At 33.5% G+C, this 14,875-nt stretch overlaps 3 protein-coding genes across 6 annotated transcripts; all 3 read right to left on the bottom strand.

Annotated features, from left to right (window-relative positions):
• Positions 1-1,544: 1,544 nt before the first annotated feature.
• Positions 1,545-2,408, bottom strand: LOC105639857 (uncharacterized). Its single transcript, XM_012224031.4, has one exon. It carries the CDS (start codon positions 2,287-2,289, stop codon positions 1,765-1,767), a length of 525 nt encoding a protein of 174 aa, XP_012079421.1. The 5' UTR covers positions 2,290-2,408; the 3' UTR covers positions 1,545-1,764.
• Positions 2,409-2,767: 359 nt separating this feature from the next.
• On the bottom strand, positions 2,768-6,466 carry DG1 (Tetratricopeptide repeat (TPR)-like superfamily protein). 2 transcript variants are annotated; one of them, XM_012224027.3, is made up of 9 exons: positions 5,780-6,466; positions 5,490-5,681; positions 5,321-5,402; positions 5,036-5,215; positions 4,822-4,935; positions 4,651-4,744; positions 4,421-4,578; positions 3,870-4,283; positions 2,768-3,725 (listed from the first exon to the last, which is right to left on the bottom strand). In XM_012224027.3, the coding sequence occupies exons 1-9, from the start codon at positions 6,358-6,360 to the stop codon at positions 2,898-2,900; spliced, it is 2,643 nt and encodes an 880-aa protein (XP_012079417.1). In that variant the 5' UTR covers positions 6,361-6,466; the 3' UTR covers positions 2,768-2,897. The 2 variants fall into 2 exon arrangements, with proteins under 2 accessions (XP_012079417.1, XP_089575171.1); XM_089719045.1 differs by lacking the exon at positions 5,780-6,466 and having other exon boundaries at positions 5,321-5,376; positions 5,490-5,652.
• A 373-nt stretch (positions 6,467-6,839) lies between these two features.
• LOC105639856 (ADP-ribosylation factor-like protein 8a) lies at positions 6,840-12,599 on the bottom strand. Of its 3 annotated transcripts, none has more exons than XM_020681545.3 (7): positions 12,315-12,599; positions 9,443-9,524; positions 9,318-9,350; positions 9,016-9,137; positions 7,627-7,683; positions 7,305-7,466; positions 6,840-7,196 (listed from the first exon to the last, which is right to left on the bottom strand). In XM_020681545.3, the coding sequence occupies exons 2-7, from the start codon at positions 9,503-9,505 to the stop codon at positions 7,079-7,081; spliced, it is 555 nt and encodes a 184-aa protein (XP_020537204.1). In that variant the 5' UTR covers positions 9,506-9,524; positions 12,315-12,599; the 3' UTR covers positions 6,840-7,078. The 3 variants fall into 3 exon arrangements, with proteins under 3 accessions (XP_020537204.1, XP_012079419.1, XP_012079420.1); XM_012224029.4 differs by having other exon boundaries at positions 12,355-12,598; XM_012224030.4 differs by lacking the exon at positions 7,627-7,683 and having other exon boundaries at positions 12,355-12,594.
• Positions 12,600-14,875: the final 2,276 nt, after the last annotated feature.

Consider the following 14,875-nt stretch of genomic DNA (forward strand, 5'->3'; position numbering starts at 1 on the left):
TGAAATGTGCTGGCTAGAATCCTTCCATATACATTATAAATGAACTTGAAGAAATACAAAATCCTCAAACATAATCAAATTGATGAGCGTTGGGTTAACTCAGCTGAACCAAACCAAATAAGCTCAACTTCGATCCAACCAAATGCATTTTTAGTCCAAAACCAAATAGTATAAAAAAAACAAATGAACTCGAACTGAATCAGTTTCGCTCAGTTTGGGTTCAATCATTCTGCAAATGATAAGCTCAGTTTGGGTTCAATCATTCTGCAAATGATAAGCTCTTATGGACGTAAAAATAAATAGGTTAATCATATATGTAAGCAAATTAGAAACCAAATGTTTTTTCTCACCAAACCAATTGGTGACAGAATTTTTGGAAACACCTAACGAAATCCAATCAACATAGGTCAGTTTGATTATGGTTTTGTTAGAAAACGACTATAGCTAACCCAAAGCCAATTGTATTTGACTGACTTTGTTTTGCAAACAGGCTAATCTCCCCATCTCTTCAGCAATTAAAAACATGGAATTACAAACTGCACCCTTTCCTGCATCCCACTTTCACGAGCCAGCAAATTAATCATAGCTAGAACTTGGAGGATAAAGCAAGCATTTTAGTTTATGAAACAACTAGTTATTTCAGATGATGTAGGAGTCCAATGCAACACACATTTCAAATATCCAACCTCTAGCATACAAAAACTTTAGGCAAGCAAGAAGTAAACCAAAGAATGTGAAATGACAAATAGCTTATGAAATGACAGGCCTGAGGGCAAAGTGTCATCAAATCAACTACTGGAGGCATTGGCAAGAAACATACAGAATTTCAGTGCAACAGAAATGAGAAGGCTGAGATAGAACAGCAGAAACACAATAAGTGATTGGATAAGGAACAAATGGATTCATACAACGGCAAAAGCAACTTATTAAGGAACAATTGAGAGAAGGAATATTGAAATAGCTTATGTTTGTGCATTTTAGATTAGCAAATACTATATAGTACAGAATATTGAGCATATTGAAGTGTAAATGATAAGTTTGGGGCAAAGCTAATATGAGATGGAAGGAAGCACAAAGAAATGACTTAGCTCTAAACTGAGTGGAATGGAGGAAACATGTCCGCATAGCCGACTCAACTAGTTGGAATTAAGACTTGGGTTGGGTTGACTACAAAATATATTATTTGCTTTCTCAATAGTAAAATGTCCTCACACAGATGGAACAAGAACAGTAAACGAGGGACTCAGTAGTTTTATATGAAGTGAATATTTGTCCTCACAGTTGGATCATATCAAAATGTATACCTGACATCCTAACATAGTCAATTACTACAAATAATTCAAAATAGTATTTCTTTCAGCTCTGCAACTCCAACAGCTTCTAGGGTTCATAAGTATATTTTAACAAGCGATATAAATTTCATATATCAATCTCAATTTGAAAATAAACATATCAATATCAGTTATAGCACATATGAAATGCAGAAACCATTGTCTCCTCATGGATATTAAATGCCAATTCTCATTACCAGTCAATACCAAAACTAAACATGAAGCAGTTAATCACGTATGTACCAAAAGATTAAAATTTTAACATCCTCAGCAATTAAAAAAAAAAAAACCATTTGAGGAGAACAGTTTAATCAATCTTATCTCCAATGATGATTTCCATTTTTCAACTATGCTAGAGAGATTCTGTTATTCTACATCGGAACAAAAAATTACAAAAACATTTAATAAAAAAGAGAGGAGGAGAGCAAGAAATTCATTCCAGTACCACAGTAGCTCCTAATTCTTTGAGCTTCTCAATAATGGGATTTGCCTCCTCTTTAGTGACTCCCTTCTTCAAAACGACAGGCACTTTCTCTACTAAGTCCTTAGCCTCCTTTAAACCCAAATCTGTAAAGGTCCTAACTTCTTTTATAATCTTGATCTTCGCTGCGGCATCGAACTTTTCCAGCTTAATATCGAATGCTGTCTTCTCCTCCGCCGGCTTGGCAGCAGCCGGCCCGGATCCAGCGGCAGCTGAGCCGGATAAAACGGCACCAGAGAGAGCGGGGGAATGGCGATGGAAGCCCATTTTGTGCCGAAAGAGAACTGCGTAGTCATGCCTCTCGATCTTATTGAGATCAAGGAGCTGATCGGCGATGCGCTCGAGTTTCTGCGTTTGAGTTTCGGAGACGGAGGAGGTTGTGGAGGCGGTACAAAGAGAACGAGAAATGGGTTTTGACGTGAAGTTGAGGAGTCTGATTAGGGTTTTACTGTGCATTTTTACGGCTATGGAGTGCATTCTTGTCGAGATTTTGAGAGGGTTTATGAAAACATATTGGAGTATGTCGAGGACAACTGGTACTGTTAAGAAACTAAGCTAGGGTTCTGAACAAGAAATGCAAGGGTTAAAAAAAAACCTATACACATTTAATAATTTAATTTATAAAGATCCAAACAGAATAGATATTAAAAATATATTTTTTAATAATAATTTAAAAAACACTAGTGAGACCAGAAAATTAATGAATCACCAATCTTAAAATAAAATAAGAATAATCTCATATTTAAATCAGTGAGAAATTGATAATTACGATATTAATTTAATATATAATATAGTAGTCTCTCAATGGATTTCATAGCATGGAAATTTATAGTTTATTATTTCAGTCAATTAATAAATGAAGTAATAAATTTTCAATTTTTACATTCAAATGATTTATGCATGCTTCTTTCATTGGTTTAGAATATGATGGATGACCTAATGTTGCAAAAATCTCTAAAATAATATAATAAATCTGATTATTTCTGCTAAAAAGAAAAAAAATATCCATTAATCACTATGTGTCTCCATATGTCCTAAGGAGCTGCTTAATCTATATACATATATGATCTGCTTATAGCTGCTTCTTAGTTCTTATGCCCGAATTCAAAGGGGGAGAATATCCTTCCTTGTTTCCTGCTTTTCTTCCAGGCTTCCAGTATATCAGCTGCTGAGGGTAATTTAGATTCATTAGAATCATCAACCTGGTTCATGGGTATTTCAAATTCCACGTCGTTCAAATCTTTCAACGTTCCATCCAAACAACCACTAAACCTACCAGACGTCACATCATTAATAGAAGCCTCCATTTCAGTGTGTATTCCATCTTGGTCACTACTATGGTTTTGCAGGCTAGAGACTTCATCAGTATCACTATCATCATCACCATCTGTAACACTGGACTCGATATATGTGACATCAGTTTCATTAACAAGAGCATTATCGTGCATCTCCAGATTTCCATTTACTGTATTTGCATAAGAAACTGGCATCTCCATTGTCTTATTACTGATGGTATCCTCTCTGTCAGGATCCAAATGGGAACTATCTATGTCTTCAATGGCTGAAGCAATTGAACTTGATAAGTAAGTTGACGTGCCATATCTACATAGAGCTTGCAGTGATCTTGACAAGTTTATGACCGTTGGCTCTGCTACAACATTGCAATTAGCAAGTGCATCTAACAGCTTTTCTAAACTACCCTCAGCAATTTTATCCCTATTCTTCTTGAAAAGATCTAGCCACTGCCTTTCACTGATTCGAAATGGGGCATGAGCCACGGTGTTGACCAAGATCACAGCTCTTTCATAATTTTGTTGAGCCGTTGCTTGAAATATCATTTCAATGAACAATGAAGGATGAGGAATTTCTCCAGCTTCCAAAGTTGACTCAAATGCATGCTCCAGAAGATGACCCTGCATTAAGAACAAAACAAGCAGATTAAATATCTGCTTGCGTTGAGCTCCTGACATAATTTAAGATAAAAGGTCTACATTACCAATGACTTGAAAAATTAAATGACATAACTTCAAAGATCAAAGATGTGAATCAATAACCACCTTCCCAGCTCTGGATGCTTCCACAAGTAGCGATGCATGCTTGCGTTGATCTAGTTGATACCCAGAGAAAGCCATCTCTTTGTACACAAGTTCAAAGTACTCCCATTGAAGTGCACTAGCAGATGCCTTGAGCATTGAGCTATACGTGTACTCATCTGGAACGATAGACGTAAAAGCACCAATGGCTCCTTTCATTTCCTCAAATAACTCCTTAGCTTCAGAGAACAAATCATTCTGGCCATAAACTTTCAGCATAATATTTATGGTCCCTATGTTGGGGATGCAATGGGCTTTCATGTACTCAAAGATAGAGATGCAATCATTGAGATACCCACCATCCAAGGAAGACATTATCATGCCAGTGAAAGTAACCTCCAATGGTTTACTATGACGAAGTTTTTTCATCTTCTTAACCTGCAGACATATAACCCAAAAAAAAAAAAAAAAAAAAAAAAAAAGATGAAACTTTCTGAGCCTTCAAAATTTTAGCTTTCACACACCCATAGAAGTTACAACAACAAAGAAGAAAAAACCTATCTAAAAAAACTAACCTCTAGCAAAGCTTCTTGCCACCTTCCATTGTTGCAAAGGCAGCAAGCTAATTCATAATATACACTAGCTGTTCCAACAACTCCTCTTTGTTCCATATCTCTCACTGCTTCCACAGCTTCATTGACTTTACCTTCCTCCCAAAGAGCATTTACGAGAACTGGAGTTGCAAAATGATGCATTAGACAACAAATATCACTACCTGCTGCAGAAAACAGACTAAATAAACTACCTTTATATGTAAGCGCTTTTGGAGCTTCTCCACTTTTGTTCATTTTCTTAAATAACAGATGGACAAGGTCATACTTGCCAGAATGCAACATTACCTTTAAAAAGCACCTCCTGTAAGACTTGAATACAAATATAATTTGAGGAAAAACATAAGTTATGATCAAGAAATTACCTCCATCGCTAATCCATATGTTGCACCATTGGGCTTAAGACCACTCTTTCTCAACTGCTGAAACACCCATGACACACCTTTCCACTGCTTGGATGGAACACAGGCATTTAATACCTAGCAAGCAAATTGGAAAAAGATAAAATTATTCTGTTGCTAGAATGCAGTTTAACGTACCTAGGCAATTTGAATAGAGGAAATGGTGATGTTTTCTTACAGCATTATATATAACCACATCTGGTTCAAGGACAGGGTGCCAGTTCTTGTTGTGTCCCTTAGAAGGTTTCTGCCTCATGGATTCAATAATCTTAAGCAACTCTTTCAAATCACCAGCTTGTCCAAGTGTAACAGAAATGATGTGATATGCAGCCATATCAGGATACATATTGCGGTCCTTCTGAATTGCTTAGGAGTAAGAATCAATCCAGCAAAATAAGAAAGGTAAACAATAGAGAAATAAAAGAACCATAATGAATGAAATAAAAAGTTCAAAGAAAATTACACGCATCAAATTAAAAATGCGAAGAGCTTCCTGGGGCCTCTTTGTTTTCCTGAGCACTGACAACAATTTTGTGTAAACAAACCTACAAATAAATTGGTTCAAAAATTGTTTGAAGGTAATGTTAAATCTGCAAACCCAAATTCTTGAAACAAAGCGGAAAAATAATCACCTGCTTTTACAATCTCTACGCTCCTTATCATTATATACCCATTCCACAACTTGCATAGCTTGTTCCCACTTTCCTTTGTCTCCAAGCCCTTCCACAATTTTCAGCAGCTGCCCTTCGTGAAACCACAACCCTGACTGCTTCATTATCTTTGCTAACTTCCAATCTCTCACAGTAACCTTTCTTTCACTTAATCTAAAAACCCAAAAATAAAATTCGCAAAATTGAAAATAATACAAAAGTGACAACAATAATTTTAAAGAATTAATAATAAATTAATCATAATCACGCACTTATCAACAAGAAACCGAATTGCCTCCTTATCACTGCGTCTCCGTTTGGTCGGATCCCATTGCCATTGATTATCCTTTCTCAACCAATCATCATTTTCCACTTCAATATCATTATCCAAAACCCAATTCAAACCTTCCTCAAAAACTTCCTTCAACTCTCTCAAATTCTCCTTCTTTAACGCGTCTCCATTAAATTCTTTACTTCCACTTGCAAGCTCTCTCAAACTCACTCTCTCTATTCTCTCCCAAGGTTTTCCCACCAACAAACCGCCATTTCCAGACCCTGTCTCCGCTTTTATTGCCTTGTTGAATTTTCTGTACTCACGTTTTAGGATTTGAAAATGCGTTTCCTCGGCCAGGGCTTGCTTTTGGGAGGGAGTGAGAAGTGGAGCTTGTTGCGTTTGTGCCATTTTGTTGAGTTTGCGATTGTGTTTTTGAATTTGTTTCTTGCGGAGAGCTCGAATTATTTTGGGAGTTGGATACACGCCTTTCTTTAAGAGTCTCTGTTTGATGGCTTCTATGTTGGGTTCGAATTTCGGTGTTGGGACAGAAGAGGAAGGAGCCATTGGAGCTTCCATCATTGGAAGTGAAGGAGAGAAATGTTAGCGGAGAGAACTGGAGTGGCTAAAGCTGATGTTTTTTAGTCTGGTATATTATCAGTATAGGCCGTGGGTTTTGGCCAACGCTAAGCTGTTGTTCGATGTTTACTTAGTTTTTTTATTTTCTCTTTATTGAATTACATATAAACTATAATATTTTATAATTAATTTTAAATTAATGTATACATAAAAATTTTAGAAATAATTTTATTAATTAATTCTATTTTATTGTCTTGATTATTATATTTAACAACTAAATTTTTATATTAACTTTTAATATATGCTATTTTCCTGGTACCACAGCGCACATACACAAAATCGCTATAGTTTTATTAAGGGGTGTATGTGCTATAAAAATAACTTGTGAATTTCAATCATAAAAATTAAATAAAATTATTTTCTTATTTTATAATAAAATAAAAAACAAATTTTAGCTAAAAACCTAAAATTAGATTTTGAAGTGAGAAATCAAAAAATAAGAATTATCATTATATCAACTAGAAGAGCGAAGCGCAACTCAGCCATAGGGAACAATGAAAACCCGGGCATGCTTCACTAGAAACGGTATAATCATAATATACAGTACAGATAGCTCAGAAGGAAGAAAGACTAATTAAAACAATTAAGATAGAAAAGTTAGTTAATTATCTGAGTCAATGGGCCAGCATATGGACCTTTAAATAATGACATACAACAAGACTTAACTCTTAGACTTCGAGTGCTTTACAAGCCAATCAATAACTGAATCTATGTTGGTTGAATTCTTGCAAGAGATCATGAAACAGCAAACTTCTCTGTTAGTAATCGACGTCAAACCCCTGCGAAGTACAAGCCCATTTTCACCGTCAGAACATTGAATATATCTGAATTCAGCAAAATTTAAAAGAATCAACATTTGCGGAATGGTGTATATTGCAATATCATACATTTCATCTGTCAAAGCTTGCTTCGACAGAGCTCCTGGCTTGTCAATCTTGTTCCCTAGCACCAACAATGGGATACCATGCAGTGATGGCTTACTCAACAAATCATGAAGTTCACTTCTTGAAATACCCAGGTTATCAGGATCAGCAGCATCAACAACATAACTGCAGCAATCAAATAAAAGTCATCATCTAATTAAGAAAACAGTGATTGAACTGACTAACAAATATTTAGAAATTAGAACACAATAACTATGGACGGACATGGAAGCCGGATCCATGATCCAGAATATTTCACCCAAAACTTTAAGATTAAAAATTAGACCTGCAAATCATCTTTGGCAACAGTTTGTCCAATTTTACATCATCACCAATGCAAAAACTACAGAAGCAAGATAATCATTACAACTTCCAGCCAATTTGTGTCAAATGAAATAAAGAAACTCAACAGTTATAAAGCAAGCTGCAGGCTGAAATTTCTTCAAGACACAATATGTTAACTGAATTGGAAACCTATTTCCTAGCTGTGGCATTCACTCTGTCCTGAGATTCTCAAATCACAAAAGTGATGGACTCATAATATATTAAACCTTGATAAGACATTGTTCTTTGAAAAAGGTTTTGCTTGATTTATTCCTGATTTAATCAAAATTTTACTATCGGTGGAAGCAGGGGCAGACGTACATCAGGGGCAACAGGGGCACTTGCCCCCACTGCTACACTAAAATTTCAATGGACATATGTGCTACTTTTGTTATTGCTGCCACTCATAAAGAGAGACTCGTCCGCACTGCCCCCTGAATTTTAACAGTCAATAGGATGTGCAAGTCCAACCCCCCAAAACCCCACCTCTTTCCTCCTCCTTCCTGAAATTATATCCTGAATCTGCCCCTAGGTGGAAGGTTCAGTATTTAGAATGGGAAGAGCTCATTCCGTGGGGTCTAATAGACCTGTTGAAGTTAGTAATTTCCTCCAGTTCAAAAACATAGGATTCAACCTGGAAAAACAAGTAATCTTAATTACTAATAGATTTGATAGCTTTCAAGTTTCAACACAAGAGAAATTTAAAAATGCAGCGCCTTCTATTCATGAAGAACCACTGTACTTTTATCATAAACATTGTTTTCAAATTTCTAGACTTGCCAAAGTTAACTGTATACAGAGAGGCCAGGACCATTGCAAGAAGCTGCAAATCCCCAAGAAGACCAAAGGAGGGAAACTGAGTTATACATGACATGGAAACCCTTAAGTTTTTGTCCAACCGAAATAATGAACACACTTTATGACATAAATGAAACATGTGAATTAGAAACTTAATACAAGAAGTGGAAAGATATTAAATGAGATATGCAAACTTAGACTTCTACCGAAAGAAATGCCGGCCATAACTCTTTACAACTCACCAACATCCAAAGTTGAAATTTAGTGATAAAATATATGACAATGAAAATTTTCAGCAATATGTGGTATTTATATGTAAATTGACTTGCACACAGTAACTATCCCATAAAAACCTGAAATGAATTTCATTCCCACTGCAGAAGAAGAAAATGAACAGCTAAAGAGCATGATCTTGATAAGATTTAAACAGCATAGATTATTTGTGGTCTCATAGAAAAACATTCACCAATTATTCATCTTCCAAGTGCTAAAAGCAACATGGCAAATAAATTTCTTATTAAGAGTCAAATTAAACAGAGAAGTAAATCCATACACAATAGCAGAGACTGCACGACAGTATCGCTCCCACATGCTGCGAAATCTAGGTTGACCTCCAAGATCCCACAACTTTATTGTGACATTTCCTTTTGTTAATTTCCTCATATTGAATCCTACCTGAAGATTAAATGGTACAAAATTAAATAAATATAATATAATATAATTCGAAGAAATATAAATGGATACAGATGGAAGAGAGGGGAAAACACAATGACGCAAAATATCCCTGTTTGCAGAAGGGAACTATAAACCTTACAGAAAGATGATATCAAGATTTTATTCTGCAAGACAACTTACCGTAGGGATCATGTCTTCACTATATCCACCAGTCTAGAAACAAGGCAAGAAGTTAGTTTCCAACACATCAACCCAAGAATTCAACAAAGGGAACGACATATCTGATCCATGCAATAATAACTTACAGCGACAACATTTACAAGAGAAGTCTTTCCAGCATTCTGAAGTCCAATCAAAGATAGTTCCATCTCCTGCTTGAAAAAGAGGCTGCAGTCCAACATACATGAGTGTGAGCTAAGCAATGTGAAGGACCTCTTTAAAAGCCAATAATAAAAGCAAGTAATAAAGTGAATAAAATTATTAATAATTTCCCCTAACATGTGTCTAGACTCCAGATAAAACAAATAACCTCTTTCTTGAATGTTTTCTATTCAATGTCTCATCTTTCTAGTTATGGTAAGTGAATCAAGGATAATATCCATTTTGGATTCTGTAAATACACCTCATCAAAAGCCTTATGTCAGATACTCTGTAGTCCATTGGCCTTAGTAGCACATCAATTCCAAGAAAAACAAAATTACAGAATAAAATAAAATTGAAAGAAAATAAAAGAAAATATAATTAAAGAAGTAACAATTTGTAGCCACCGGATTGAAAAATGCATCTCAGTCATCTTACACACAATTCAGGAACGAGAATTGAACAATGTAAGGTATTCAGATCTTGCAACATTCTCTTTAATGAATTTTTCCCATTCAACTTCTTGGACAAGTTGAATAGGCATCAATCATTAGTCCTACAGTGACAATTGTGCGTGTGGTAGAATAAGCATTCATTAGAAGAAATTAAAGAGCTATAATCATTCCGGACATGCCACTCCAAACAATCAACAGAAAGATAAATACAAAAGCATATATATTAACATCAAACTGTTATTCTTCCTTCACAAGGCCTTCAGGTGTCAGCACTGCAATTTTACTCTCATTACATCAATTTTCTGTAGAAATGCCACAGTGTAACATTTCCAAATAGCTAAAATAAACCTCCTCAACCTTTAAGCGAATATCAAATTTGTAATATGTACAATCTGAAGTTCCTAATTGTGTAGTGACATTAAAATACAAGGACTCCAATCAGATTTCAAGTTTCTAGATGTCACAACTCACACCACTCAGTTCTTCCAAAGTGATTGAAAACCAAACTGAGCATGCAAAGTCCATTTTCCATATGGGCAAAACAACAAAAGAACTGATTGTCAGTCTTATTCAGAAACATATTACTACCCAAGGTGCAAACATTCTATATTATAGCACAAAAACTTATGCCGGTAGTTCTGTTTCCCAAAATCCGCATATACCTTTAATGGCATTTGTATTTTGTCATGGACTCCTTTTTTCTCCAAAACCACCCACTAAAACACTTTTCTTGGCACTCTATCTTATGCTTTCTCTAGGTAAATGAACACTATATATAGATGCTTATTCATTTCCCCACAAATTTCCATCAATCTTTTTAGCAAAAATATAACCTTAGTTTAGATCTAACAAAGTGAAAGGAATGTTCTATAGAACAATAGTGAGACCTGCGATGTTATACGGGAGTAAATGTTGGTCCCGAATTGCCGACATATTCATAAGATGAATGTTGCAAAAATGAGGATATTAAGACATATGTATGATCGTACAAAATTGAACAGGATTAGACATATCCAACAAAAAGTGCAAGTAGCAAAAGTTAGGAATAAAATGATAAAAGGACATCTGAGGTGGTTGGTTATTTCACATAGACTTCCATGTATTCCAATTCATAAGTGCAATCTATTGATGGTGACAGGTGCTAAAAGAGGAAAATGCAGAACCACACAGATGGAAATTCTTTCAAAAGATCTACTACCTCTTGACATTAATGCAAACCTAGTTATGAATAAAGCAGAAGGAAATGATTTTATATAGCTGATTCCAATTAGTTTAGGATTAAGGATTAATTATTCTTTTTGTCGTAAAAACTGAGTATGCTAATAGAACTCCACAATTTAGTTGTTCTAATGGCCGTGAACATATTACTTATGTGAGTTTCAACTAATTCACATTTGTGTAAAGTGTAAACATACATGTCAATATGTCATGATCAAGAAGTAAATCATCAAATCTCAAACTTTGCTCCTTTAAAGCATATTTCGATATCATCAAGGAAAAGCAACTAACAGTTAAGTAACCAGACTTTGGAATTAACTTCTTTCCTACCTAGTAAGAAGCCAACAGAGACAAAATGGGTATATAAACTGAAATATAAAGCTGATAGTACTGTTGATAGTTTTAAAGCTCGATCAGTAGCTAAAGGCAACAACATGTTGCAGGAGTAGATTACAATGGCAGTTTTTCTCCAGTATTGTGATGTTATTGCTTGCTACTGCTGCTTCTAGAGCTTGGCAGTACAAAAATTTTACATAAATGTTGCATTTTTACATGGATTTCTTGAGAAGAGGTTTATATGAAACCTCTGAATGGATATACACAACCTAAACAAGGTCAAGTTTGCAAACTTGTCAAATCTTCGTATGGCTTGAAGCAGGCTTCAAGGAGGTGGAACATCGAGTTCACAGCCCAATTACATGATTATGATTTATACAATCTACTTCAAATCATTGTGTTTTTACTCAAACACACAATTCCATTTTTCTTGCTTCCGTTTCCATTATTCTTGCTCTCATTGTCTATGTAGATGACATTCTTGTCATTGGCAGTGATAAAGGAAGCCATTTTGGAGGTTAGAACTATCTAGATAAACAATTCACCGAAAACAATAACGCAAATATGTGCAAACAAACCAATGAAAAATGAGGTTCTACCACTGATAGAAAGGAAGGAAAATGAACAGGGTAACAGCCAAACAAAAATTTACATTGAAACCGGAGGCAATCAATAAAAGTTCAAAATTGCAAATAAAAACGCCAAAATCTCACCATAGACATTACCTTCTCCAATCCAAAACACATAATTGAATCAACATTTTTCATAAATAACAAACAAATAAACAAATAAAATATTAACCACTTACTAAAATCTATAAAACTGAAGCTAGACGGATCGGAGCTAACCTGCGAAGCCAATTGAGAAAAGCTTCCCACAAACCCATTGATGATCAGAGAAACCAAAACAGGGATCTAACGAAATCCTTATTTCGCGAACAAAACATGTAAAAAGAAAAAAAATGGAGAAACAGGGAGAGTGGTTTCCCTCACTCTCTCGAATCTATGGCTTTCAATTAGACCTCTCTGTGGAGACGATGCTCTTCTTTTCCTTGGTTGGCTGGCTCGCTAGCTACTGCTATGACCGTATTGGTGCAATTACTGTATATCATTTGTTTGTAAATTTGGTCTTGGTCCCCACTGGCCCACTGTACAAAATCCGAAATATAAATTAATTCAGCTTCCTTTTGGGGCTAAATTACAATTAATCACTCATAAAATAATCAGCTGTGTTTGGTAATATTTCACATTATTAATTTATTAGGGATTTACATTGGTAAAATAATAGTTTTATATTTTAATTGAAAAGTGAATTTCATGAAAAATGAGTATTATATTTAAAATTTATTTATAAATATGAAAATAAAATTAATTAAGTTTTTGACAAACATAAATTAAATTATTAATATATTTGAAAAGTGGTAATGTAATGAAGTGATTGCATAAATTTCTCAATAATGCTACAAGTGTTTTTCGAAATTGTATAAATATATATTTGTTTTCGTTTTTTAGTTTGCATTAGGGTCAATGGTATTTTGATCCGGTTAACTCCTTTGTCCACCAAGATTTTTGCACAATGATTAAAAAATAATTAATTTCTCAAATTATAATAAAAAAATCCTTTAATTTAATTAAATTATTATCTATCTCACATCATTAATATTAATGTGTTTAATATATATAAATATAAATTGAAAAAATATTATTAATTACTTTTAATATTCTCAAAATGAATTATATTTATAGATAAAAAATTATTTTAAACGATTTATATTTATAGATAAAAAAAATATTTTAAATGACTTATAGTTATGGATAGAAGAATATTAATCTATAATTAGTGCGAAGTTATTTCAGATTTTAAATTTTTAATTTTAAAATTAAAATTCAATTCGAATGTAATTTACTTTCACTAATCTAACTTTTTTTTTTTTTAAGAGAAACTATATGAATAATTGATTTATGTTAGTTTATTTTGAACTTAAATTTTAGTAGTTTTTCATATTTAAAAAAGATAAATAATTGATAGGTCCACTTTAAGGTTGGAAATAAAAAGAGTTTGGCGCGTCTGAGATGAGATGAAAAGACAAATTGGGGAAGTTTCGCTGGTTTCTATGATATGCTGTCCGAGTAGGAGAAGATTCCACGGATTGTGAAAGGAGTAGACACGGAAAAAGAGAAAACAACGGTTTCATCACGCTCCAGTTTCTGCGAGTGTGCAGCACGTACAGTCAAGGTGGACTATTTAGGTGATATTTTGGTTGGTGAAACGTGGTGAACAGGCATTGGTAGAGGAAGTACACGTGCAGGATGTTCAATCACCCTTCATATCCAAATATAATCTCACTAAAGTTGGCCCAATGCCTATACTTGGGCCTGTTTGAAAATTGTGATTGTACTTTACCGAGGACCGCAATCCGACCATTAAGACATTTTTTCTTTTTTTTTTAAATTATTATTATTAAATTTCAAAATTTTATAATTTTTAAAATAGACATAGTTGTTCGTGGATAAGTAGACAAGCCAATGTAGCGGCTCATCGTTAGCTAAAATCTTTTATCAATATGTCAGTCTTAAACAATTGGATTCTATTTCTGATTGTATTTTTTTTAATTTTATTAATAAATTTGATATTTCCTTTAAAAAAATGAAAATAAAAATTTATCGCTAATAAAATTTAGCAATAATACCATGTGATACTGTAAAATCATTGTCATTATTAGAACTATCACATATATTTAGTGCTACCACAAAAAAAAAGTGCTATTAACATTTGACAATATTATTAATTTATAATTTATAATATGAAAAATTTAAAATGTTAATAGCGTTGTTTTATAACTACAATTTCCATTTGATAAAAAAATTTAATATAAGAAAATAATAATTGGATTTAATAGTGTTAATTTAATATTATTTAAATAATACAATCACTTTAATTCAAAAAAAAAAAAGTAAAATAACAAAAAGGATAACTCTACAAATTGAAATTTTTTTGATTTTTTTTAAAATATTAATCATCTTCTTAAAGCATCTTTTAGTGTCACTTCCAAATAAAAAAGGTAAAATTATTAGTTTGAAAGAAGGAGAAAAGAAGACTATGACATAAAAGTGATAAAATTATAATTATAAAGGAAACTCAAAAGTTAATTAGTTATTCATTGAATTTATTCTTTTTTTATCATTATAAAGATATTTTTTGGATATAGCTTTTACATAAAATGAAAGATCTTCTTACAACATAAATAATTTTTTTAATTAAATATTAAAAGAGAAAATTTCATTTTTAACCCTAATAATCTATTGCCAAATCTCAAGTGGAGAAATGTTCTACCACTACACTAATCATACAAGAGCAAATAAATGAAAG

Source organism: Jatropha curcas, chromosome 3, assembly GCF_041381405.1.
Source record: "Jatropha curcas cultivar XTBG-Jc1 chromosome 3, XTBG_Jcur_1.0, whole genome shotgun sequence".
NCBI classification, from domain to species: Eukaryota; Viridiplantae; Streptophyta; class Magnoliopsida; order Malpighiales; family Euphorbiaceae; genus Jatropha; species Jatropha curcas.